The sequence below is a fragment of the Phascolarctos cinereus genome, unplaced genomic scaffold (assembly GCF_003287225.1).
Source record: "Phascolarctos cinereus isolate Bilbo 61053 unplaced genomic scaffold, phaCin_HiC Scaffold_9;HRSCAF=440, whole genome shotgun sequence".
NCBI lineage: Eukaryota > Metazoa > Chordata > Mammalia > Diprotodontia > Phascolarctidae > Phascolarctos > Phascolarctos cinereus.
The window spans coordinates 182022721-182048403 of record NW_027556402.1 but is presented as its reverse complement, the minus strand read 5'-3'; the positions used below and the strand labels follow the sequence as shown (position 1 = coordinate 182048403).

Here is a 25683-nt window from a genome sequence, read left to right as displayed (position 1 = left end):
CTTGACATAAACTAGAAAAACAAATGTGTTTGTTTTCTATCTTGCCCTTTTCCCTTTCTTCAAGCATTCTTTTCTTCCACTTTTAATTTATAAAGTTAAAAGCATTAGGAATTTTAAAAATTGTGTTCCCCCATATACGCATAACAGTTGAATCAATAATGTCTGCATAACACCCAAGGACATCCTTTCATAATCAGAGCCCTGAATAATCCTATCATCATCTCAGTTTTTAAATTTATATTTAATTTGCAATTCTCTCACTCAAAGAAGAATTTTAAAAGAAAGTAAAATATTCAGAAGCTATTCCTCACAGATTAATCTGAGCTATTTCAAACGGTCACAACATTTAGTAATATCACCTTTATTCAGCGTTTATTAAAATTGTATTATCTCTATGAAATCATGAGCTTGAAACATCTGCCTCAAAGCATTTTCTGGAATACTAGAATGGATGAAGTGCTATTCATTAGAACTGTGGGTGTTTCCATGGATGAATTCTAAGATTTTCCTCTAAATTTTAAGTAAGGAAAATAATAATTCCAATGAACCCCTCCTTGTTTAAAACATTCGAAAAGCACAACTTATTTTTCTACTATAGTAAGTTTAATGTGAATTTGAAATATAACAGAGGAAGGGGAGAATGTTTTAAGAAATACAAAAAAAAGCATTGGGAGGCAGCTATGTTTTAGAGGCACATAGAGCCTTTGACTTTTCTTTATTGATAGTATTTGATTCTTCCCTGGCTTCATTGAGTATTGCTTTAGGAAAAGGGTCTCCCATATCTATTTCGGCTCCTATTACTTCCCCCCATTGTCATCTACAGAGGTGAGAAGGAAATAATTTAACTGGTAGGTTTGTTTGGAGACAGAGCCACTCAAATAGAGAGTTTTGACAACTATAGGCTTGATGTGGTTGAATCTAGTGTCTCAACTCCATTTTTAAGCATCTCATCTCAAGAACAATCAAAAATGGCTAATCCTGTTCTTCCCTATAATGCTAGGATAAAAAAATCCTAGTTCCAGCAATTGCTTAACAGGAGGAACTTGTTTTCTTTTAGTTACTCAATTTTCATTCACTGTACCTGTTTGGAATTGTATGGAGGGGATTCAAGCTTGCACTAGATGTTGCATTACATTGTCTCTAAATTCTTTTTTCCAATTAAGAGACCCCATGAGCCTACACTTGTATACACTATGCTACCAAAAATAAATTCCAAAATATGTTAGCAAATATTTATGCTTCTTATTATTCTTTAAGGGATCTAGGAACTCCTTAAAGTAAGTCCTGAAAAGAGGTGATAACTTCATAAGAGACTAAAGAACATCTAAATAAGAAAGCCTTTTTAAGGAATGAAGCTACACCCAGTAAATTAGTTTATATGATTTTTTTTTCTTATTTTCTGAATCTGAAGCTTTCTACTACTTAAAGTAGGTTTGGGAATCCTGAGATGAAAACACTCTGCCCAATTTGGGTCTTAGGGTTCTGATTCTGGCTGTAACTGATGACAAAGATCACTCTGTATAGATTTTGGTTCTACAAAGCTATGATAGCACATTTGCAGATAATCATTAATGTTTCCTCCCATTCCTCCCCTGCAGAGGGAAAGATGACCAGAGGAAGACCAAGGATAGCCCATGAAGACCAGATAGAAAGGCTAGAATGAAGAGAGGGAAGCACAGCAGAGATATGAAAGTAAGGCAACAGATAGTAAGGATTATAGCCTTTGAAATGGAAACCAGTCCTACACTGAATAGGCAAAAAGAGAGGAGAAAGAAAACAAAGTCCTTCCCCTTCCTTCCCTCTGTCTGACCATTTTCCTACTCATTATTAATGAAATGCTGGATAACCTACCATTTTTATTTATTCCTATGACATATTGAAAATGCTATCCATTCGTTTGTTCATTCATTCACCAACTTTTTTATGACCCACCCCTGAAACCTCATACGACAGTGTTTTGTACCTCTCTAATATACTTATCATGTATCATATATGATGGTCCTGTCTCTCTTATCCCTTTCCTAGACCATATGCTCCATGAGGACATGGACCATCTGAATTTTGTGTCTCCCCATTTATCGAAATGAATGGAATTTTCTTAGTATCTAGCACAGTGCCTTGAATACAATAGGTATTTAATAAAAGTTTGCCGGATTGAATTTGTTGAATTTATTAATATCTATTATATACAATGCCAAAGAACTAGGTGAGATACTAAAAAACAATTAAATCATGGCAACTGCTCTCAGAGAGATTATAATCTAATAGAGGAAGTATAGCATGGGTGTAAAAATGTAAGACTACGAAGCAACAGAATATGATGGGAGCTACGAAGTGCCATGTAAAGTCTGAGGAAAAAAAATTTCACTAATGTGAGAGCAAAGGTAGTAGAGAGGCAGTTTCATGCCATGGTAAGAGTCAGGCGATGTGGAGATTTCAAGCTGGGCTCTGCTATTCATTGCCTCGGTGAACCTAAGCAAAGTCTCTCCCTTCCAAGCCTAAGGCTTTTCCTCTACAAAATAAGGGATTGAACTCATTGATCTCTGAAGTCCCTTTCATGTCTAAATTTATAATCTTGTCTTAATTATCAGCATATGAATAATTTATTTCTGTACACAAAAGGTTCCATGCTCCATAATATTGAATTTATTAGCGAACTGTGTCACAATTAGGATGTTTATTTTATTTTTGAATAACTTTTTTTAAAAAACTAATTCTTTAAAGTACTATGAAATAATTTTTAAATGAAAAGATAAAGTTGTAATATTTCCCAGATCCACTTGTACATAGCTTAGGACAGCTGGCCCAAATGCTAGTATCTAAGTTGTGTAGCATCTTTGTAGGAAAAAAAATTAATTAAAGTTTTAAACTTGGCTAGATACTAAAGCTTTCCATGGAGATTTAATAACTGATCATGGAGTGTAGTGGATTTGTGGCATAATTTGTAATGACTGAAGTTACAGATGAAATTAATTTGGGGGGATATTGCATTTCAGTTCTCAGAGAATACTTATCTATATCAGAAAAGTAATACACTTTTTGGAAAATGTCCATGCAATTGCTATCTTGGAATTAGGAAATGGTTCAGGAATTGCTGGCAGTTTTAGGAGAAAAATTGATGATACCCTCTGAAGTAAAAATGAATAAGACGATGGTTATCAAATTTTGACCTTAGTGTCTAGTGCATTTTGACCAAATTCACATATTTCAAATCCAAGCTCAATTGAGTAGTCAACTATTATTTCACTTAAAATGTTTGATTGGTCAAATGCTTATTATGTAAACCAGCATTTTGTAAGGAAAAGATATAAAAGAAGCATATTACTTGCTCTCTACACTTTTTTATTTAATTTTTTTTTATTTAACAATCATTTATTTTCTCTCCTGCCTACCACCAACTGAAAGAAAAAGAAAAAGATAACCTTTATAATAAGTATATATAGTCAAGCAAAACAAAATCCCACACTGACCATATCTAAAATGGATGTCTCATTCTGGATCTCTAAATTTTGTAAGAAATTCATAGTCTAATTGGGAGAAACATTTAATTCAACAAGCATTGACAACTACTAGTCATGAATCAGTTAGAAGTCAGTATAAGGTAATGGGCAAGGTACAGGCAAAGTGTGACTATTGCAATAATCCAGGCATGAGGTGATAAAGACCTGTACTAGAATAGTGGTATCTAACTGATTCATGTCCAGGAGACGCCAATGCTTGTTGAATTAAACCTGTTCCCCCAACTAGACTGTAAACTTCTTACAGAATTCAGAGATCCATGACATAGAGCTAGATGACAGAAAGAGAAGAAACTGAGAATAGAAAAATAAGTTTAGGTGCATTGTAGGAGTAATCAAGACATGAGATTGTCTATTGGGATGGTAGCACTAGACATGGAAAATCCAAGGAAATCTAGGAGACCTGACAAAGAAAACTGAAAGGACTGGGTGACAGTTTGGATACAGAGAAAGAAAAGGAGACATGTAACAAATACCATGACATGGTTTTGAGACTATTGCTGGTGCCATCACAGAGACCCAAGGAAATGGGACAAGGTTTGGCTTCAGGGGTATCACAAGCTCTTCCCCAGCGAGGTCTAAGAAGTAATTCTTGGATTCTCATTTCCCTCATATGTCCTTTGGTTACTGCAAAATTTAAATTTGGACTAGAAATCAAAATGCCGTGTAATGATTACCTCTGTTTCTTAACTTGCCACCCACATTTATGACTTTGACACCATGTGCATCTTTATGGCTCTCAAGAATAAGCATCTAATATAAACTATTGCGCATCTCCTCCGTTCTTTAGAGACATATACTCTCCTTAAGAATAAAGCACGATTAGTTTTTACTCTCCTGCCATGGGGAAAGAGAAATGGAAACATCCATTTTAACCCAGCTGGCAATTTTTACTATTTTATCGTTTTAATTTCTCCTCTCTAGGCCTCTCTGGATTTCTCTGGCTCATCCATGGAGTTGAGTAGAGGAGAAAAATCTATAATTAGTTGGATAGACATGCCATCTAATTCTCTACTAGCTGACTCAATTATTGTTTACTTGTGGAAAGAATCCATGTCCCATTAAGATAGGCTTTATGTGAGGTAAGCATTTGAGGAGATTAGCCCAAGAGTTACTTTTTCATTCTTGCCTTGGCTACACTAGGCAAATGAGCTGTCAATAACTTGGGTTGTTGAAAGATCTGAAGGTGGAGTGAGGAGGATTGTGAATAGGGAGCCACATTGGAGCCAGGAAGTTTTGTGACAGAAAACGTCCGGGGAAGATTTTACTGGAAATTGAGTATGGAATGAGTTGGAGTGAAGAAAATTGAAGGAAGGAGGATCAGTTGAGAAGCTGGTATAATAATCCAAGGATATTGTGACAAGGGTTTGGACTAAAGCAGTGACTACAGAAATGGAAAGAAATGGCAAATTGGATTTGTACACTGAGAATAGAGAAACAAGATGTGATAATTACCTACGTGTAAGCAGGGTGAAGGAAACAGCTGTCCAAACGAAGTTCCATTCTCTGCTCTCACAGAGTTTGACATTTTGATGTGCCTCTAGAACACTTTGAATTATTTCTCAGGATTCAATGTTTCTTGAATTGTATAGATACTAAGGCAAAAGTTGGAAATGCATATAGTTTGTAAATTATTGTACAAGGATGAGATGTCTCTCATGCAAGACATATTAGTTCCATAAGTTTTATAAGCAAAATAAGGAACTCTACAGAAGTAAAATTCTGGAGTACTTTTAATTAGGGAAAGAAACATAATATGAATAAATAATTACCCTAGAATCTTATGTTGAGTTATATTAACTCATTTCCCAGAAGATTTCAGTGATTAGCTTATTCTCACAACAACAAATGCTGGCAATACCCAAGTATTGAATTAAAACAAGCATTTTTCTTTTCTAAACATCAAATAGAAAATAAAGAATACCACCTCATGGTCTCAACTTCTTAGCATTTGATAATCACTCTTCTGATTTCACATCCACCTTGATTTGTATAACAAACACATGCCTGAAAATTTGAATGTAAACTAAAGGATATTTCCTCATTCATATTCTAAGAGACAGTTCTCATAGAAAATATTATTGCTCTGAAACATAATAAAAATCTTACTTGAGTACAATAAATTTTTAAAAGCACATATACTATCCCAGTGCCTCATCCTGGGGTGTAGGTGACTCTTAGTTCTCAAAGGTTATTACCCATATTCACCTATATCCTGTATACTTACATAGGCTGAACTATACCCTCCAGCAAATCCTACCAAACTGGAAAAACTTCAAATACCAATGGACTCCATGTCTGTGGCCTGAGGTATTCTCTACTAACAACAATAGAATGGACTCCTGAAGGACCTAAATGAGTCCATTTTCCGGTATTAATAATGCCTGAATAATGATCCCTGGATTAAATCTGACCACTACAATTAACAAAACAGTAAAACAAAGTAACATGAAAAATCTAGTGGGAATGTTTTATGTTTTTTGGCATTAGCTACTTCGAGGTCAGCCTAACTTTTCAGGAGGTAGTGAGATGGAAGGATGAAAACAAAAATCATTCAACATTCCAGAAATATTTACTGATCGCTTACTAGGTGCCAAACACTATGCTAGTCCCCATGGAAAGTACAAAAGAAGCATGAGAGATTGTATCTGTCCTCATGGAGCATCTAGGTGAAGAGTCAAAACTAATGTAAATGTTTAAATTCTAGTAACTTAAACCTGCATTAAGACTATTAGGACAACTCATATACTGAACTTAACAGAGTAGCATGTGCCTTCCTTGAAATAAAGACACCCTAATTTGGGAGATCTCTTCATATACCCTTAGAAGCCTGGATTCTACAAGTTCAACCTTTTATACTGAACTGAATTGCCATATTTACTACTGGGAGAATATTCTCAAGCAATTTCCTGAGCTGCAGGGTACATATATTTTAGCAGGGCATCTTGGCATAGTAAAGGGATTCTTAACCTGTAATCTATGAACTTTTTTTTAATATTTTGATAACAATATTCCATTACAACTTCTTTCCACTGTAATCCTAAGTATTTTATTGTATCCATATAAAAACTTTGGGGAGAGAAGAAGTCTTTAGATTTCACCAGACTGCCCAAAGATACATGACCAAAAAAAAAAAAAAAGAACCAAATGTATTGTGGAAAGCATCATGCTGTAGCGAACAGAGTACTAGACTTGGAAATAGAAAGACCTAGGTCCAAATCCCACCTCAGACACTTACTAGATGTCTGACCTTGGACAAATCACTAGCTAGCTCTAAGCCTGTTTCCTCTTCTGTCAAATGGGGATAATGGTAGCTGTAGCCCCTCCCTTGAAGAGTTGTCATGGGGCAGCAGCTAGGTGGTGCACTGGATAGAGCTCTGGCCTTGGAGTTAGGAGGACCTGAGTTCAAATCTGGCCTCAGACACTTGACATTTACTAGCTTTGTGATCCTGTGCAAGTCACTTAACCCCAATTGCCTCACCCCCTCAAAAAGAAAAAAGCGAAATATATATATAGATATATATATAGAGAGAGAGAGATATACACGCACACACATATATATACATATATATATATATCTTAATATCATTACTAAACATATATGTACCGAATGGTGTAGCATAAAATTGATAGACTTAACCCTTCTCAGTAACACAAAGGATCTAAGACATTTCCAAAGGCCTTATGATGGAAAGTGCTATCCATATCCAGAGAAAGAACTATGCAGTTTGAATGCAGATCGTAACATACAATTTGCTATTTTTTTTTCTTCTGTTGGCTTTGTTTCCTCTTTCTGGCGGTTCCTCCTCTTGGTACTTACAGCATCACTAATGTGAAAATTTGTTTAATAGGAATGTATATAGCCTATATCAAATTGCACGTCGTCTTGGGGAGGGAGGGGGAGAAAAATTTTAAACTCAAAAGCTTATGGAAGTAATTGTTGATAAATCAAAATAAATTAATTAAAAATAAATTTAAAAGAAAAAAAAAGAGTTGTCATGAAGCCCAAATGAGTTTATGAATATAAATCACTTTATAAAATTTAAAGTGCTATATTAATATCTGTTACTGCTTATCATCATCATCATCATCAGTCAGGCTAGGAGTCAGCTCAGTACAGGCTGCCTTCAGTGCCTCGGATCAGTCTAGCTCAATCACTGTCTAACTCTGAGACTCTTAGTTAAGTTATAGCTACCAGTGTCTCAATTTTTTTCTCCTTATAGGGATAGTAATACCTCCCCTTCCACTCTAAAGGTGGTTATAAAAATAAAAGAATGCCTGGACAAAGAGGTGTTTTTGAAAAGCTAAAAGTAATTATACATATTCAAGGTAGTGATTATACCAGGGAAGCCATGACCATATGACCCCCTCTTAATAAACAAAGCCACAACACAAGAGTTCCAACAGTGAGTATCCCATGACTGATTTCCTGCTCTGCCTGTTTGAATCCTAGGTAGGATGTTTCCTCATTTCATCTATGCAGGCAGATACTAAGCAGCCTTTAAGTATTTCAGATAATATAGGGGAGGGGGTATCTGATAAGTAAAAGAATTCCAGGAAGGAGAGCTGGGAATGGGATCCCATTCTGCTTAATATTCAAACTATGAAGACTTGACTTCATCACCCACTGCCAAATCCTTTATGCTTTGAGTACAGCTGTTGCTACATCACTTTACTTTATGCTATTTAGTTTTTATGGCATTTCAATCATTTGCCTTTCCCCCAAGAAATTATTAATTTAAATTAATTGGCTCTTTATGGACCACAGTTGAAAGAAAAAGCCTTAATAAATTTTTCAATTGAATTTCAGAATTCATTCATTCCTTAATTTTCCTGTTTCTTATGGCAAAAAAAGGGAAGACATATTCCATCAGGAGAGCTGTGTTAGAAGCACTATTTACTGGCCTAGAGTACATATTCTACAAAGGAAAAAGTATCTAGGCTGACATATTGATACTATGTAACTCATGTTAGATAGACCAACCTACAGGATCCTTTATTCACTGGGTCATGATTCACACAACGGATTCAGAATTTACCTTGTTTCTGTAATTTTTTTATCAAATTACTAAGCACTCCTTTTTTCTCCTTTTCCCCTCCTCCATCACATTGCGGGGAGGAGGAGAGAAGAAAAAGAAAACTCCTATAATAAACATGCAGAATCAAGCAAAACAAATTTCCATATCTAAAAATGTGTCTCATTCTGCCTTTTTAGTCCACCACTTCTCTGTCAAAAGGGAAATAGCATGCATCATCATCTGTCATCTGGAATCATGATTGACCTGAGCAGAATTTATCTTTTCTACTGTTAAAGTGTTCATTGTTTTATTTTAACTAAATGATGCTGTATTTTTTAAAATTCAAATATAGTTTCATAATTTTTTTTTTATTTTGCTCAAGATTTCTTAATTGTAGCTTAACAAAATACTCATTTGGCAAGCGATGAAGCCTCTTTGGTTTGTATGCTGAGTGTATAGGTTTAATGTCTTTTTAACCTGGTTTATATTACCTAATCTTATTTGAATTTTCATAGCTATCTTAAGGAATATTCTCCTTAATGGTACATTCTTTATTTGTTGGTGGTTCATTAGCTCCGTTAGTTAGAACATCCCGGTAGTCATGTCAAGGTCATGGATTCAGACCTCACCTGAGCCAAGTAGTTTTGCTCTGTTCCATCATATGAGAAAAGAGTAAATGTATTCCTGCTACCACAAAAAGAACCCAAAGCAGGTAGGTAACTTACTGGGGAGGAGAAGGGGCTGGTCAGCGCCACTGTTATGCATAGAAGATGGTCTATATTATTATTATTATTGCCTTTAAGTTTTTTCTTTTCCCTTTTTTTTCCTTTTCTCTTTTTTAAGATTTTTTTTTCTTTTCTGGGTTTAGGTCTATGAAACAGTTGGCTATGGCAGCAATAACTTATTAGCAGAAGTCTTTTTACCCATCCCTGAAACAACAGTGTTCACTGGAAGGGCCTCTATTGAAGAAATTGAGTTTAGCAGCAATCAGCATGTGGCACTGGACCATGAAGGAGTCGGAAGTGGTACAAAGAGCTTCTTATCCTTAATATTTCTTGCTTATATTTTAGCATTTGACCACATAGTTTGGCACACCTCTTTGCTTCTAGACAATGGGACTGTCATAAAATTGGCAGTAGAGATTTTTTATAATCTTTCCAATAATATATATTTTTACATGCAAATTTTTAATAGATGTGTTTTGGATAGTATTCTCCTAAATATTATTGGTTCTGTAGAAATTACTTATCTTTTTAGATGAACAATAATGATTGCTATCATTTCCATTTTGTACAATAAGGATGAAAGAAAAAAAATGCTTTACAGAAAGAGTTTCTAACATTTTTGTGTGTATCAGGGACCCAAAAAATGGCAGACTGGAGAAGCCTATGGACTCCTTTGGAGAATAATGGTTTTAAATTTATACATCAAAATACATAATCTTTCAAATAATTCTATTAATATATTTACATATCAAATATATTAATATTAAAATTTAGTTGCTCTTCATGTGGATTTTCTCAGTATGTGATATGCTTCTTACAGGTGAGCCCTTTTCATTTGAAGCTGACGGTAGCAACAAAATGATTTTAATGACCTCTGGTAAAGTGTCAAATAGCGTTGCCTGGGCAGTTGGAGAAAATGGGATACCTTTGATCCCACCAGCATCACAACAAAGTGTTGGCATTCGAAGGTAATGTTTGATTGGTATAAACTACAAAGAAACTCAAGGTTATTAAGAGAAAGCATGTGTCACATTTATTTTCTTATTTTAATACAACAGCTATTGGCAAGATTTCTTGCTCCAAAAAAAGGATATGTTCCATGCAATATGTGACAGTGGAAAATGTCACAATTATAGGACTTTGCCTCCCAACATTCCTGTTGCCTGGGATGCTCCCTTCTCCAAACCTGCACACTCTTGCTTCTCTGAAGGCTGTCCTACCTGTTAAAGTCCCATCTTTATGAAGTTTTCCCACAGTTACCCTGTAATAACAAGCATTCACATTTATATGATGCTCTAAAATTTTTAGAACACTAACTTCACAACAGCTTGGGAGACAGATATTATCTTCACTTTATGGATAAGGACACTAAGGCTAGGTATTTAAAATGACTTACTTGTGGTCACACGACCAGGAAGTGTCACATGAAAATATCTCATGTTGATCTGGGTTGTGTTTTTTTTTTTAAGGTCTACAAAGTGCTTCCCTTATAATGACCTTGTGAAACAGGCAATGTTAGTATTGTAATCTGCATTTTATAGAAGAGGATACTGAGGCTTAGAATTCTAAGCTTACATGACTAGAAAATATCCGATCTCAGATTCAAACCTAGATGCCCTGATGGTAAATTTAACTCCCTTTCAACTATACAACACTACCTTTCTAGACACAGTGACTTCTGAACGTCTGTGGTCCTTAGCCTATACTCTGTTTGGTCCTTTGCAATTACAACTGGTATTATTCATTATGTTCTTGTTCTTCACATGTGGCATTGCAGCTCTTCTCTGTCGTCTTTGACAGGCCATCCTTCATACCTAGAATGTATTCCCTCCTCGTATCTACTTAGAATCCCTAGCTTTCTTCAAAGCTCAGTTCAAATGCCACTTCCCACACAAAGCCTCTATTGTTCCTCCCGCCAAGGTTGTCTATACTATATATATATATATATATATATATATATATATATATATATATATATATATATATATGTGTGTGTGTGTGTGTGTGTGTATATACACACATATATATGTATGTATGTATGTATATACACACATATACATATATAGTATCTATGTATGTATGTGTATATGTAAGTGTATACATATATATGTGTGTATATGCATGTATATATATTTTGTAACTCCTTTAGAGCAGGGACTGTCTTGTTTTTTTTCTTTATATTCGCAGTGGCTAACACATATAGCAGGCACTTAATAAGTACTTATTGATTGGTTGATTGACAGATACATGTAATGATTCCCAGTCTTGAATGTAAAGCCTATGAGAAGAGACACCATATTTTATAACTCTCCATACTCCCAACAGGCTGCAATAATTCTATCTATAGCTATATATCTATATAGATAGCAACTTATCTATATAGCTACATAGGTATGTCTATACACATGTAGTATATATCAATATTTTGATACGTAGATAGCTAGGTATCTGTCTATATGTATCTATAAATCTACATATCCATATCTCAATATACATCAATATATTCCTATATCTACATTCAATATTGATATATTTGTATGTAGATATGTATATAAATATTTATGTAGATATTTACTTTGCTATCTACACATCTAAGATATGTATATATGTATATAAATCGATATATGTATATATAATATATAAATAAATAGATACTTATATAAATAAATAGCTATAGATCTACATATCTAAGTATATGTGTGTGTGTATATATATATATATATATATATAGGTGTATAAAGAGCTACATGACTATACATAAATGTAAAGATATCTGTGCCAGTATGAGACCAGAAAATAGCGGATTTTCAAAAAAATGTTAATAAATGACACAGAAAACTTCTTCTAAGGATATATATATACTCAGCCAGCTAGGTAGCAGAGTGGATTGAGCTCTGAGCCTGCAGTCAGAAAGACTTATCTTCCTGGGTTCAAATCTAGCCTCAGGCATTTACAAGCTCTATGATGCTGAGCAAGTCACTTAACTTTGTTTGCCTCAGTTTCTTTATCTGTAAAATGAGCTGGAGAAGGAAATGGCAAACCACTCCAGCATCTTTGCCAAGAAAACCCCAAATAAGATCACAAAGAGCTGGATATAACTAAAAAAACGACTGAACAACATTCATATACCCGGTTTTACATTTTCTCTTATTGGCAGATCCCTTGGGATACACTCTTAGCAATGCAAAGCCATTCTAGAAACCCTTCAGAAATGTCAATTTGCAGAATTGCTAGGCAAAATAGGTTTCCTCTATTGTCCCCATCATCTCTTCTTTTCTTTTGATTATTGGTAATAGAAGTAGTAAAGTGTAACATAAAAGCCCTGGACTGGGAATCAGGAGGCCTGCATTCTGGTCTTTCCCTAGCCATTATCTGAGCCAGTCACTTAACTCGTCTGGACCTCAGTTTCCCCATATGTAAAACACATAGGGCAAATGATGTTATCTGTCCGATCCATGGGTTCTTAACTTTTTTTATGTCATGGACCCCTTTGGCAGTCTGGTAAAGTCTATCGTGTTTTCTCAGGATAATGTTTTTAAATGTATAAAATAAAACATATAGGTTTACAAAGGTAATCAATTATATTGAAATACATGATCAAGATTATTTTTTTTAAGTTCAACAACCCCAGGTTAAGAACTCTGATCCAGTCCCTTCCAACTCTGGAACCCATGAATAGTGTTGATTTTCTTCCTTTCTTTTACCCTAGCACAGTATCATGTTAACATAGCCATGTTACAAATATACTGAGTGAATAAAAATAAGAATGATCTGGAGCTTCTTCTCTGCCTCAAAATGTCTTTCACTTTCTCCTATTGAAGTCCTTCAGATTAATATGACTTAGGTTGAGTACATGAGATCTTTCATGTTAATTAAAGCCTTCCATATAATCATGACAGGAGAGAAAAATATATACATGTTGAAAAGACCCACGGAAATAAAGGCTGGGGAGCAGAGTGGAAAGAACACAGGAACTGGAAGGGGGAAGGAAATAAGCATTTATTAAGCACCTACTATACATCAGGCATTTTTCTAAGCACTTTACAAATATTATCTCATTTGATCCTCACAACAATCCTGCAATGTAGATGCTATTATTTTCCTCATTTTATAGCTAAGGAGACTGAGGCAGAGAGAGGTTGAATTATTTGCTTAGCATCACATATCTGGTACATTTCTGAGGCTAAATTTGAACTCAGATCTTCCTTTCTGGAGTCATAAGTCATTGTTGTTGTTCAGTCATTCAGTCACGTCCAACTCTTCATGACTTCATAGACCACAGCACACCAGGCCCTTCTATCCTCCACTTTCTCCCAAAGTCTGTCCAAGCTCATGTTAGTTATTTCCATGACACGAGGTACAGGATCATAAGATCTACTTCCAAATCTGCTTAATACTATCTGTATTACCCTGAGAAAGTCACTTCTTCTCTGGGCCCAACTTTCCTCAACTATAAAATGTTGGAGTCAGACTAGAGGATCTTAGAAGTCCCTTCCAGTTCTAAATCCTATAATCCCACTGACCTACTTGGATCTGCCTTGAAATTCCCTTCTGTCAAAAGTGGATGCTGGTCCATGAAGCTTTATTTTCCCTTAACTTTATGCTCAGTGCATTGCTACAAATGGTCACCAGCTGAGTATGATTTACAGCTTTCTAGTACCTCTATAATCTGAAGTCAATGGATTGCTTTGATTGTCCCAGTTCCCCCTGAGAGCAATCAAAGCTCATTTTTCAAACTGGTTCCTAGTATTCAGCACAGATCTGGTTTGGGTTATTCCCATTTATGTCAGCAACAATTCTTTTCATTTGCTTGAATGCCCCAAACATATCTATAATTTGTTATCAAGTAAGGAAAATACAGAAAGTGCTGCACTGATTGAGGGGAAAGGGAGTGGCTCTCAAATGAAAAATAAAAAGAACAGAACCATAATAAGAAAGTAATTGGTAGATTCTCCTTATCCTGATTAAAAACTGATTTTAAATCCGAATAATTTGGGACTTACTTTATTATTTCAATGCTTTAAGGAAAGTTGATGCCATCGCATCCATTGGTGCATCAGGTTTGACAGATATGAAGAAGCTGGCAAGGTGGGCAGCAGAATCAAAACTGGACCCAAATGACCCAAACAATGCCTCACTGATGCAGCTAATAACGGTAAGGAACACTCCCAATCCTACTTGGGTGAATTGTGTGTCTAAAAGTAACAAACAACCTTAGCTGAAGGTGATTGAAATCTTTATTTTACATCAATACTTAGTAGTTAAGCTATTTTTGTCCAACATAACACTAGAAGTTTTGGTGATTATATCAGTCAGGGACTTCATTTTTTCCAGGCAGCCAATCGAATTGTTTTCTTGGAAGTGCTCACATTAGCATAAAAAATATAATAGATAAACAAATATACTGGCCGGGAAGTGCTCCTAGCAACATGTTCCTGTGATTGTGTTTATTATGATGATTTCATCAGTGAGATAATTATACCCAGGATGAAAGTTTTCCATTTAGAATCTAGCCTTTTAGAGGTTTGTCCCAATGTGAGTTCATATAATTTATAAGCTATTTAATATTTGTTATTAAAGTTTACATTGCACAAAAACAGGAAACATATTTTAGTGTTCTTTGCATCCTTCAGGGTCTATTGCAGTGTGCCTACTACATTAAAGATACTCAGGAAATGTTTGTTGAAGGAATGAAAGCTTTTTGTTAAAATACTCTTTCTTAATTCAGGTGTTAACCGACATTAGTAAAGAATAAATCTGTAGAATTTAAGAGTAGTATAATTTGTTGCAAGTAAACTTTTTGTTTTATTTTTTGGCTAGGCAATGGGGTTAAGTGACTTGCCCAGGGTCACACAGCTAGTAAGAGTTACATGTCTGTGGCCAGATTTGAACTCAAGTTCTCCTGAATGCGGGGCCAGTGCTCTATCCACTGTGCCATCTAGCTACCCCACAAGCAAACTTTTAAAACCATATTTATTGTCATAATTTTTTTTACATATAGCAGATTTATAACTTCCTTCTCAATTTGTATTTCAGCTGTCTTCCTACAATAGTAATAACATATTTATATGGTATTTTAAGGTTTGCAAATCTCTTTCCTCTCAAATCTGAGAAGTAATATATCATCAGTCCCATTTTGCAGATTAGGAAATTAGGATTCAGACAGGTCAGATGACTTACACTAGGTCATACAGCTAGTAAGAAAATAGTTTAGCTACAACATTTACTTGCAAAGAAAAACAAAAGGCTAAAAACATCAAGCCTAACTTTTCTGTTTTACAAATCTGGATCTATAAAGCTAGTGTGGTTTGAAAGCCAGCATGGTATGATAGAAAGAGCCCCGCATTTGAAGGCAGAAGACCTGGGCTTGAACCTCAACTCTGCTATTTACTACTTATGTGGTCACTTCCCTCTGTGAAATTAGATGTTTAAATTAATCTGTTACGAAGTTCCCTTCAAGCTCCAAATCTAATGGTCCTATTTATTGGGTTTGCTTAGTTTAAAGCAGATCTACACACACACACACACACACACACACACACACACACACACACACACACACACACACATTGTGGACATATACACTCAAGAACTAAGTTACGTCCAGTAGTCATGCCTCCTGGATATGGCATCAGCACCCTTTTGGAAAAGCAAATGCCTGGGAAAGAGGACTGGCAACACTAAAATGAGTGTATCTCTCAATTAAGCAGCATCCAACAAACTGCTCCCCCTCCTACTGACCGAGTCATAGCATCAGTCCAGTGTGCCATCACTGAGTCTTTGTAGGTATCGGAGTCCCAGGAACACAACGTTGTGGCTATAGAAAAAAGCAAAACTCACCAGTTCATCTGGGGATTGAACCTATCGCTGTGGTTTCCTCAAAACCGCTGTCTTCTTGTGTCATTTTTGAAACCCAGAAGGGGCTTTGCTTCATGTGGGTAGAGCAATTTCACTACTGTCTGACTCAAAGGAGTGAATAAATGATTGACAAAGAATTCATTAAGTACTCCTTCTGTGGCCAACACAGGGCTAAACGCGAGGGATGGAAATGAAAAGTCAAAGGCAGTTTCTGCCCTCAAATTGTGGGAGAGCACACATACGAGGATGGTGACCAGAGAGGGTCCCTTCAGTTCAAGTGACAAAGACGGTGAATGGGACCCTAGGGAAACAGATGGGTGAGGAATAGGGAGGGAAGCGTGGGCCAGTTGAGGCAGTCATCAATGAGAATGGTGGGGTCACCAAATGAAATTTCCAGAGATGAAAGAGGTTAAACCTCCAGAGTATGATCTCTGGTCTGGCTGCGGGGAAGGCTGTTGAGAATATGACCAGGAGCAGGGAATGAGAAAGAAAAGTATGGATGGAAAGTATGAGAGACGTTGTGTCTAGTTCAATGAAAAGAGGCCTGGACCTGGAGTCAGAAGAGATCTGGGTCCAAATATCCTGCTTCAAATACTTATCAATTGTATGAGCATGAGCAATTCCTTCATCTTCTCTGACCCACAATTTCCTCATCTGTGGGTTGCTGTGCCCAAAAAATTCTTCACCCACTTTCTTCATTATTTGTAATTTTTCTCACTATAGAACAATTGTTTTACCTTACCTCTTCTAAGTAACCATGCAAATTTTAGCTTGGTTTAGGGGATTCTCAACTTTACTTCTGTTCCAAGAACCAATTGGATCCATAAAGGATTGCATGGAAGGGCTTGATAAACTTCAGGAAAGGGACTACGTCTTATTCAACAAATATCTATTAAATGCCTACTTTGTACAAGGCACTAGATAGTATGTTACATTTGTATGTCTGTGTATCCTCTATAGGATACACAGCCCTGATCCCATAATAGGCAGGCAACATGGAACAGTGAAAAGAGGACTGGTCTAGAAGTCAGGACAATTGGGTTCAAATTCCAGCTGTGATACTCACTGTGTGATCTTGGTCAAATTACATCATTTTTTTTGAGCTTCAGTTTTCTTCCTCTGTAAAAAAAAGATTATGATAATATTTTTACCATTTCCTCAAATAATTGTTGGAAGAACCAAATGAGATAATGTATATAAAGTTCTCTATAAGCCTTAAAGCACTACGTAAACCTCAGTTCTTATCATTATTATAGCAGGTACCAAGAACACTCAATGTATTTTGTTCCCACATTAGATCTTTTGCACTACCGAATAATATGCTTCAGTATTTAAAGAATCTGAAAATTTGTTACCATCCATGCAGATCCCAACTGACCCCTACTCCTCCTGTAACTTAATAAATAATCTTCAAGAGTCACTGTCACAATTCAATATAGCCAGCCGGGTGAAGAGTCTCTCTGAATTTAGCTAGGCTGGTCTTCAATTGGCAAATACACAGCCCATCACTATGCCTATACTTAAAGCCTTTCCAAGATGCTAGAATCTAAAATCTACCTCTTATATGGTTCTTTTAAGGTTTGCAAAGCACTTTACAGGTGTTATTTCATTTGATCCTCACAATCACCCTGTGGGGTAGGTGGTATGATTGTCGCAGTTTTTCAAATGACAAAATTGGAATGGAAAAGGGTTAAGTGGCTTGACCAGGGTCACACAGCTAGTAAGTGTCTAAGGGTGGATTTGATCTCAGATCTTCCTGATTCCAAGTCTGGCCTTCTATCCACGGAACCACCTAGCTGCCAGACCTTCCATTCCATTGGCACAACCTTACAGAACACAGGGTCACCTTCATAACTGTGATGAGCCCTAGCAGTTGGATTTTGGATACTTTATCAGATTAAATACTCAAATAATATTATCAGAAGAGCTGACCTACACATGTAGTATTTCTATCATATTAAGTTCCACACACAGTCTACAAAGAAAGGTTGATTTGAATGATAATGTATGTGTTATAAGTTTATATTCCTTATTTTCTCTAGGTTGCTACCAGTGGAGATACTTATGTTCCAGAATTCTTCAGACTGGAGCAGTTGCAACAAGAATTTAATTTTGTTTCAGATGAGGAGCTAAATAGATCTAAGCGATTCAGACTTCTACATCTCAGAACCCTGGAGGTACCAGAGTTCCGGAATTTTAAGCAAGTTCCCATTTATGACCGAGAAATCATGGAAAAGGTATTCCAGGTAAGACATTTTCTTCATCAACACTTCGAAGTTTCTCTGGTTCCATACATGTGGGTATTTCCTCCACTAAGCCATGGCAAAGTGTCTAGTGATAAGTAGACTAAAGCATACTACCCACAGTGACTTGCATGTCAGAAGCTGCATAAAAAACATTATCAAGGCCGTGTATAACCAGAAAAGGAGATGGATCCATCACATAGCAAGAACAAGGAACAAGATAGTTATGAACACATGAATATATGAAATACACATGACAAAAACATAAGATATGTGTCATACATGAAATACATTAAATATCAAAGACTTCAAGCAGAAGTTCTTAACTACTTTTTTGTGTCATGGACTCCTATGGCAGTCCAGTGAAGTCTGTGGAGCTCTCCTTAGAATCATGTTCTTAAATGCATAAAATAAAATATGATTACAAATAAAATCAATTATATTGAAATGCAGTTGTCAAAATATTTTTTAAAAACAAGTTCACCCCAAGTTAAAAAGGCAAAAACATCCCCTGCCTTCAAGGAACTCACAATCTAATTGGGGGGACATTGTGTAAGCAACCATGTACAAACAAGAGATAGCTAAATATTGATAGCTATTCTTTATAGATATCTATATCTATAGATAGATCAATATCTCTCTGTAGATTTATATGAATATCAATAGATATCTCTATCAATATCTATCTGGATAGATACCTACCTAGCTCTATCTGCTGATATCTATCTACATACATATATGTATGTATAAGAAGAATAGAAAGGCTTTAGCAGGGGTTTGAGCTAAGACTTTTGGGAAGCCAGGAAAGCCAGGAGGTGGAGTCAGAGAGCTACATGCAAAATATTTCTCTGCCTAGAGGCACCTGTACTTCCTCTCAACTTCCTATTATTGGCTTTCCCCTCCAGGCCATGGGCCCTACTTTGGTCTCACCATTTGGTGCTTTCCTCAACTTGACCAATTCTTTTCAGCCTCCCATATCACAAATGTTACCTGGGCTTATCCCTGACTTTACCACTCATCCTGAGATACCTGCCTTCTTTCATGCCTAACCCTCCTTTCAGAGGACTGGATCTACAACCACCTTCCATTATTGCTCTCCACTGCCCTGTATTAAACATATATTAACCTATTAATTGTTCAGCATACCTACACGCACACACTTAGCCAGTTGTAGAGTCACTGGATAATAGATTTCAAGCTGGAAAGGACCTTAGGGGATGTCTGATCTAACTCCCTCATTTTACAAATGAGAAACTGGAGTCCAGAGTATGGGAGGAAATGGCCCAACAGTAAGTCTCAGAGCTAAGACACAGACTCAGATTCTCTGACTCTAGATACAATGCTATTTCCACTACACCACGGGTACCTCTAAGGAAAGACATGAAGAAGATTGTAGAGGAAGTAAAGACAGAGATGGGTTGCAATCATCACTGGGAGTGCCTATATGGATGAACTCACATATCCAAGCAAGAACAGGTAACTACCAACCTAGGAGGTCAGATAAAATTTACAATCTAGTTAGGGAGAAAAGATTACACAAAATCAAACAGTCAAAGGTGGAACATATTTAAATTCTTTATGATATCAAAAGTAATTTTAAATAATAAAATTACATTAATTTTAAATGCAGGACTATGAGAAACGGATACGTGACAGAGGTGTAATTGAAACCAAGGATCACTTAGATACTCATAGAGCTTTAGTGGCCAAATACCTCCAACAGGTAAGAAAGATAAATTCAATCTTTTTCTCTTTTGAAAAGAATCTTTTGTTGTATAGTACAAATTATTAGTAAGTTACTATAGGCACAAGTGTGTTTAGCATTGAAAGAAAGAAAAAAAGTCATGTGGGTCTGATCCTAGACAAAAAAATTCAAGTATATTGGGACAGAAGTGGTGTTTTCTTCTTTTCTTCCAGTGGAAATATGGAGCTTTGGAAAAGAAAGTAAGGTATAGGAAGTAAACTGCTGCTGGTGTAGATGGTAATGAAAAACAGGATTTGGCCTTCTGGACTACCACAAAACAAACTGGAATTTGGGGTTTCTGGCTAGGGACAGAACATATCTCATGAAGACAGGAAAGAACATTTGGGGAGCTTTCTCTATTTGATGAAGAAAAGGTTTAACTAGAAATAGAGTGTTTCATTGTCAGTTTGAATGCTTCTTGAAATGTTTTGTTTTTCCACACCAATAGCCACCACAATACCTTTAACAGTCAATGAAATGTGCTCTTTTAAAGCTACAATTTTCCTCAAAGTAAGTCATTTTTTAAAGCCATGGAATTAAAAATACAATAAGGGAGAGCATAAAACACATGAGTATGGCATGAAATCCAGCACTTAAATGACAGAGAACTAATTAAAGAGTAGGAAACCAATTCAATCCTTTTTCAGCATTTTTGGATCAAACATTGTGAATCAGACAAGTATCAGTAGAAGCATGAGCATTCCTGTCACAAAATGAAACCACATCAGAGTTATTGCTTGTCTCAAGCAATTCATGTGTTACCTTAATTACACAGAAATATTTATACAATGAACACAAGGTAATTTGGGGGAGAGGCACTGAGGGAATCAGGAAATGCCTTATGTAAAAGATAGCCCTTGATCTGAGTTTTGAAGTAAACTCAATCTAAGAAGCAGAGGTGAGAAGGGAATGAATTTTTGGCATGGGGGACAAGTAGGGCAAAAACATAAAAAGAGAAGGTTGGGTATCATGTATGAACAAACAGAAAGGTGTTCAGTTTGGTTGGACTGAAGAGTGTGTGAGAAAGAGTAATGTTTGATAGGACTGGAAAGATAGGTCAGAGGCAGATTGTGAAGGGTTTTAAATCAATCAATTAATAAGCATAAGTGCCAAATAGAAAAATCTGTATTTGATCCTAAAGATAATAAGGAGCCACTGGATTTTATTGAACAGGGAAGTGACATGATTAGACATTTGCTTTAGAAATATGACTTCGGCCTCTGTGTGAAGGATAAATTAGAGAAGGCATAGACTTGAGGGAGCTAAAGCAATTAAGAAGCTATTGCAAAAATCTAGCCAAGATGTGATGAAGGCCTAAATCAAGGTGATGGTGTGGGGATGAACAGAAGTCATAGAGGTTGAAATAACAAGACTAGGCAACTGATTGAATATGAGGGATAAGGGAGAGTGGGGTTGCACACTTGGGAAACTAGAAGAACGGTAGGATTTCCTCAGCAGTTGTGTTTTAGAAATAGGAAAGTTTATTGAAGGGTAGGTTTGAAAGGAAAGAAAATGAGTTTTGGTTTTGGATATTATGAATTTGACCAAAGTCTCTTTGATATCCAGTTTGAAATGTCCCATTAGTAGTTGGTCACATAAGACTGTAGTTCAGCAGAGAGACTGGGGATGGATGACCTGGGAATCATCTTCATAGAACTGATAATAAAATCCAAGGCAGCTAATGAAATTGCCAAGAATAGAGAGAGAAAAGAGTTTGAATGCTTTAGATTTTTCTTCCTTTTCTTCCTCATTAAGATCAGTGCTGATGGTATTGACAGAATTTTATTTTTGAAGGGTTCCCATTCCTCTTGAGCCCCCTTTCCTTTTATTGCCTTAGGTCATGGAATCATGCCTTCATTTCTCTGAAATCACTGCAATCTGTACTCCTGACATCAAGAGTAAATATCAAACGGCCTCCAGCACTCCCTCTTGTAGGTTGTCACAAACCCTAAAAAAAAATAGTCCTTTTTCCCCAAGGCTCTCATCAATTCCATTTTACCAACCTTGTTGGTCAGAATTAAGTCTACTGTAGCAGTTTCTCTCATTACTTCCTCTGCCTTCTGAGATATGGAATTGTCAGCAAAGCACAATCAAGACTTTATCAGATTTTAGCAGAGTAAGACATAGCAGATGTTCATCACTACTATACTTTGGCTCCATGCCCATTTTATGAATTGCTATGGGAACTCATCATCTCTTTCTTTATCTGATAAGGTAATATATAGTATATTACAAACATTTCATCAGACACTGTCCCCCTATGCTTCCATAGTAGCATTTGATGCATGGAAATATAGCCTTCTTTCCTTTCCATCCATCTCCTCCCTACCCCTGACCCAACTAATTTATTTTACTATAATCTCTGTCTACATACTAAAAATTAAAAGTAGCTCCTCCCCACAAAAATCTTGGGGATCCCTGGATCATAGGAATAATTATTAATTGATTTTTAAATGGACTTAAAACTTCAGGATTAAAATTTCATTTTGATTATTATGGGCAAACTGTGGTTCACACATAATTAGGCATCAAGTAGAAGAAGGGCTTATGGAATCAAGCCCAGACTTTTAAATTCCATTAGAATAATAATCTATAGTGCATTTTAAAATAGTAATCTACCATGACCAAATTAGAGATAGAGAACATTATGAAATGCAAAATGGATAATTTTGATTACATCAAATTAAAGAGGTTTTGCACAAACAAAACTAATGTAACCAAGATCAGAAGGAAAGCAAAAAGGTGGGAAATAATTTTTACAGCCAATGTTTCTGATAAAGGCCTAATTTCTAAAATATATAGAGAGCTGAGTCAAATTCATAAGAATACAAGTCATTCTCCCATTGATAAATGATCAAAGGATATGAACAGGCAATTTTCAGAGGAAGAAATTAAAGCTGCCTATAATCACATGAAAAAATGCCCTAAATCACTATTGATTAGAGAAATGCAAATTAAACATCAAAATGCAGCTCTGAGGTACCATCTCACACCTATCAGATTGGCTAATATAAGAGAAAAGGAAAATGATAAATGTTGGAGAAGATTTGGGAAAATTTGAACACTACTACACTGCTGGTGGAGTTGCGAACTGATCCAACAATTCTGGAGAATTTAGAACTATTCCCAAAGGGCAATCAAACTGTGCATACCCTTTGATCCAGCAATAACACTGCTAGGTATGTATCCCAAAGAGATCATAAAGAAGGGAAAAGGACCCCCACACACAAAAATATTTATAGCAGCTCTCTTTGTCATGGCAAAAATTGGAAATTGAGGGAGTGTCCCTCAATTGGTGAACAGCTGAACAAGTTGTGGTATATGAATGTAATAGAATACAATTGTGCTATAAGAAATGATGAGCAAGCAAACTTCAGAAAAACCTGGAAAGACTTGTATGGACTGATGCTGAGTGAAGTGAGCAGAACCAGGAGAACGCTGTACACAGTAACAGCCATGTTTTGTTGTGCGATGACTAACTTTGATAGACTTAGCTCTTCTCAGCAATATAATGATCTTAGACAATTCCAAAAGACTCATGACGGAAAATGCTAACCACATCCAGAGAAAGAACTATGAAGTCGGAATGCAGATTGAAGCATACTATTTTCACTTTTTGTTTTTTCTTTCTTGTGGTTTTCCCCTTTTGTTCTGATCCTTCTTTCACAACATAACTAATGTGGAAATATGTTTAACACGATTGTACATGTATAACCTATATCAGATTGCTTGCTGTCTTGGGGAGGGGGAATAGGAGGGAAGGAGAGAAATTTGGAACTCAAAATTTTACAAAAATGAATGTTGAAAACTATTTTTACGTGTAATTGGAAAAAATACTACTAAGGAAAAAAATAATAATCTATAAGGCAGCATGAAGGAGTAGATTGAGTAGTGTACTTTGTGTCAGGACACCTAAATCTCAACTCAGACACATATTAGCTGTGTGATAATTGAAAGTCACTTTATCTCCCAAAGAATCAGTAAAATGGGGATAATAAGACTTGGATTAATTTTCAAAACTTAAAGTTCTATATAAATGTGAATTATTATCATAAATTTAATGAGAAAACTGCAAGTGAACCTGACTTTTTCCCCGTAGGTTAGAGAATCTGTGATAAACCGTTTCCTAATTGCAAAACACCATTTTCTTCTTTCGGACCTGGTTGTAGAAGAGGATGTTCCCAATATTAGGTAGGTAAGGGGGCAGGGGGAGTGGAGATTGTTCTTTTTAGAACTTTAAGTTTTGTTTACCATGCCACCATTAGGGCCTTTTGTAAAGGAAAGATGGTCTGTGAATGTAGGATTTCCTCATCATTCAAGTCTCATTGTGGCCCAGGATAGAGTTGGTAACACATATAGTAAAGTCACTGCTATGGACACACACAATGAGAAGGAGCCATGAGCAGTGACAACCCAAAGCCTGCAGCAAGTCTGCTACAACCTCCTTTCCCATGCCCACTTAGAGAGAACCTTTCTCATCCCTTATTTCATTTCAACAACAAATATTTATCAAGTGCCCACTCTCGTACAAGGTGTTGTTACCAGATACTGGGAGAAATTCAAAGACAAATAATATGTGCCCCCTGCCCTCAAGGAACTTTCAGTCTGTTAGGGGCAATGACACATACAGAAATAACTATGCTTCAAACAGAAACAAAATACTCTAAGAGATCTGAGAAGGCAGAAATTCTTTGGGTTTGAAGGGATGTAGGACTGGGTGGGGAGGGTAAATCGGGGTTAACCTGATGCACTTAAGATGGTCCTTGAAGGATGGTTGTGGTTTCATCAGGTGGAGATGAAAAAGGTAGGCATTCCAGGAATAGGAAACACCATGAACATATATACAAAGGCAATTCCTGCCACCTTCTCTCTTCCCACAGGGCTGTTACCCCACCCAGATTCTGTGTAGTCTGTTTCTTTGATGCATCCTTCCATTTCATTCTAACTCCCTTCCTCTTCCCACCCCCACCCAATTTTTACCACACCTCACTATCAAAGAAGCATAGAGATTTGGCTGACCAAGGAGAAAGGTCGATGGGAATGGTGATGGGATGGATACAGCTATACCAATGGGGAAAATGCTATGACCACAACTAGTGGGAAGATACATGGAATATTCATATAAGTTAGTACACTGTATTTCTCTTGTCGACTTCATTTCCATAAATGACCTCTAAATTTTCCCAAGAAGCCTGATTCCTCACTCCTCTCTCTCACATGATCAAACCAGACTACTAGGTATTTCTCAGTCTCATCATACACTCCCCTGCCTTCATGGATTCACACAGGCTTTTCTGCCATATCTGAAACAGACTTATTCCTCATCTCCACCTACTGAAGTCCTTCTCTTCCTTCAAGACCCAATCTGGTCAGGCATGACCTTCTCTGTGAAGTTTTCTCAGATTTCCCAACTGCAAGTGACCTCTCCTTCCTCAGATTTTCAGACAACACTTTATCTGGGTGTCTGTGTTGCTCTTAACCCATTCTATTTTGTCACACTTATTTAAGTATGTATCTTATTCCCCTTATTAGATTATAAATTCCTTGTGGCCCTCCAGTGCCTTGTATAATACTGCA

At 36.3% G+C, this 25683-nt stretch overlaps 1 protein-coding gene across 1 annotated transcript in view; it reads left to right on the top strand.

Annotated features, from left to right (window-relative positions):
* CC2D2A (coiled-coil and C2 domain containing 2A) overlaps positions 1 to 25683 on the top strand; it is a 145202-nt gene that overhangs the window by 71689 nt on the left and 47830 nt on the right. The window contains 6 exon segments of the mRNA XM_078148334.1: positions 9405 to 9561; positions 10082 to 10229; positions 14287 to 14416; positions 18162 to 18365; positions 19993 to 20085; positions 24206 to 24297. Of these exon segments, the coding sequence (XP_078004460.1) occupies positions 9405 to 9561; positions 10082 to 10229; positions 14287 to 14416; positions 18162 to 18365; positions 19993 to 20085; positions 24206 to 24297 (824 nt within the window).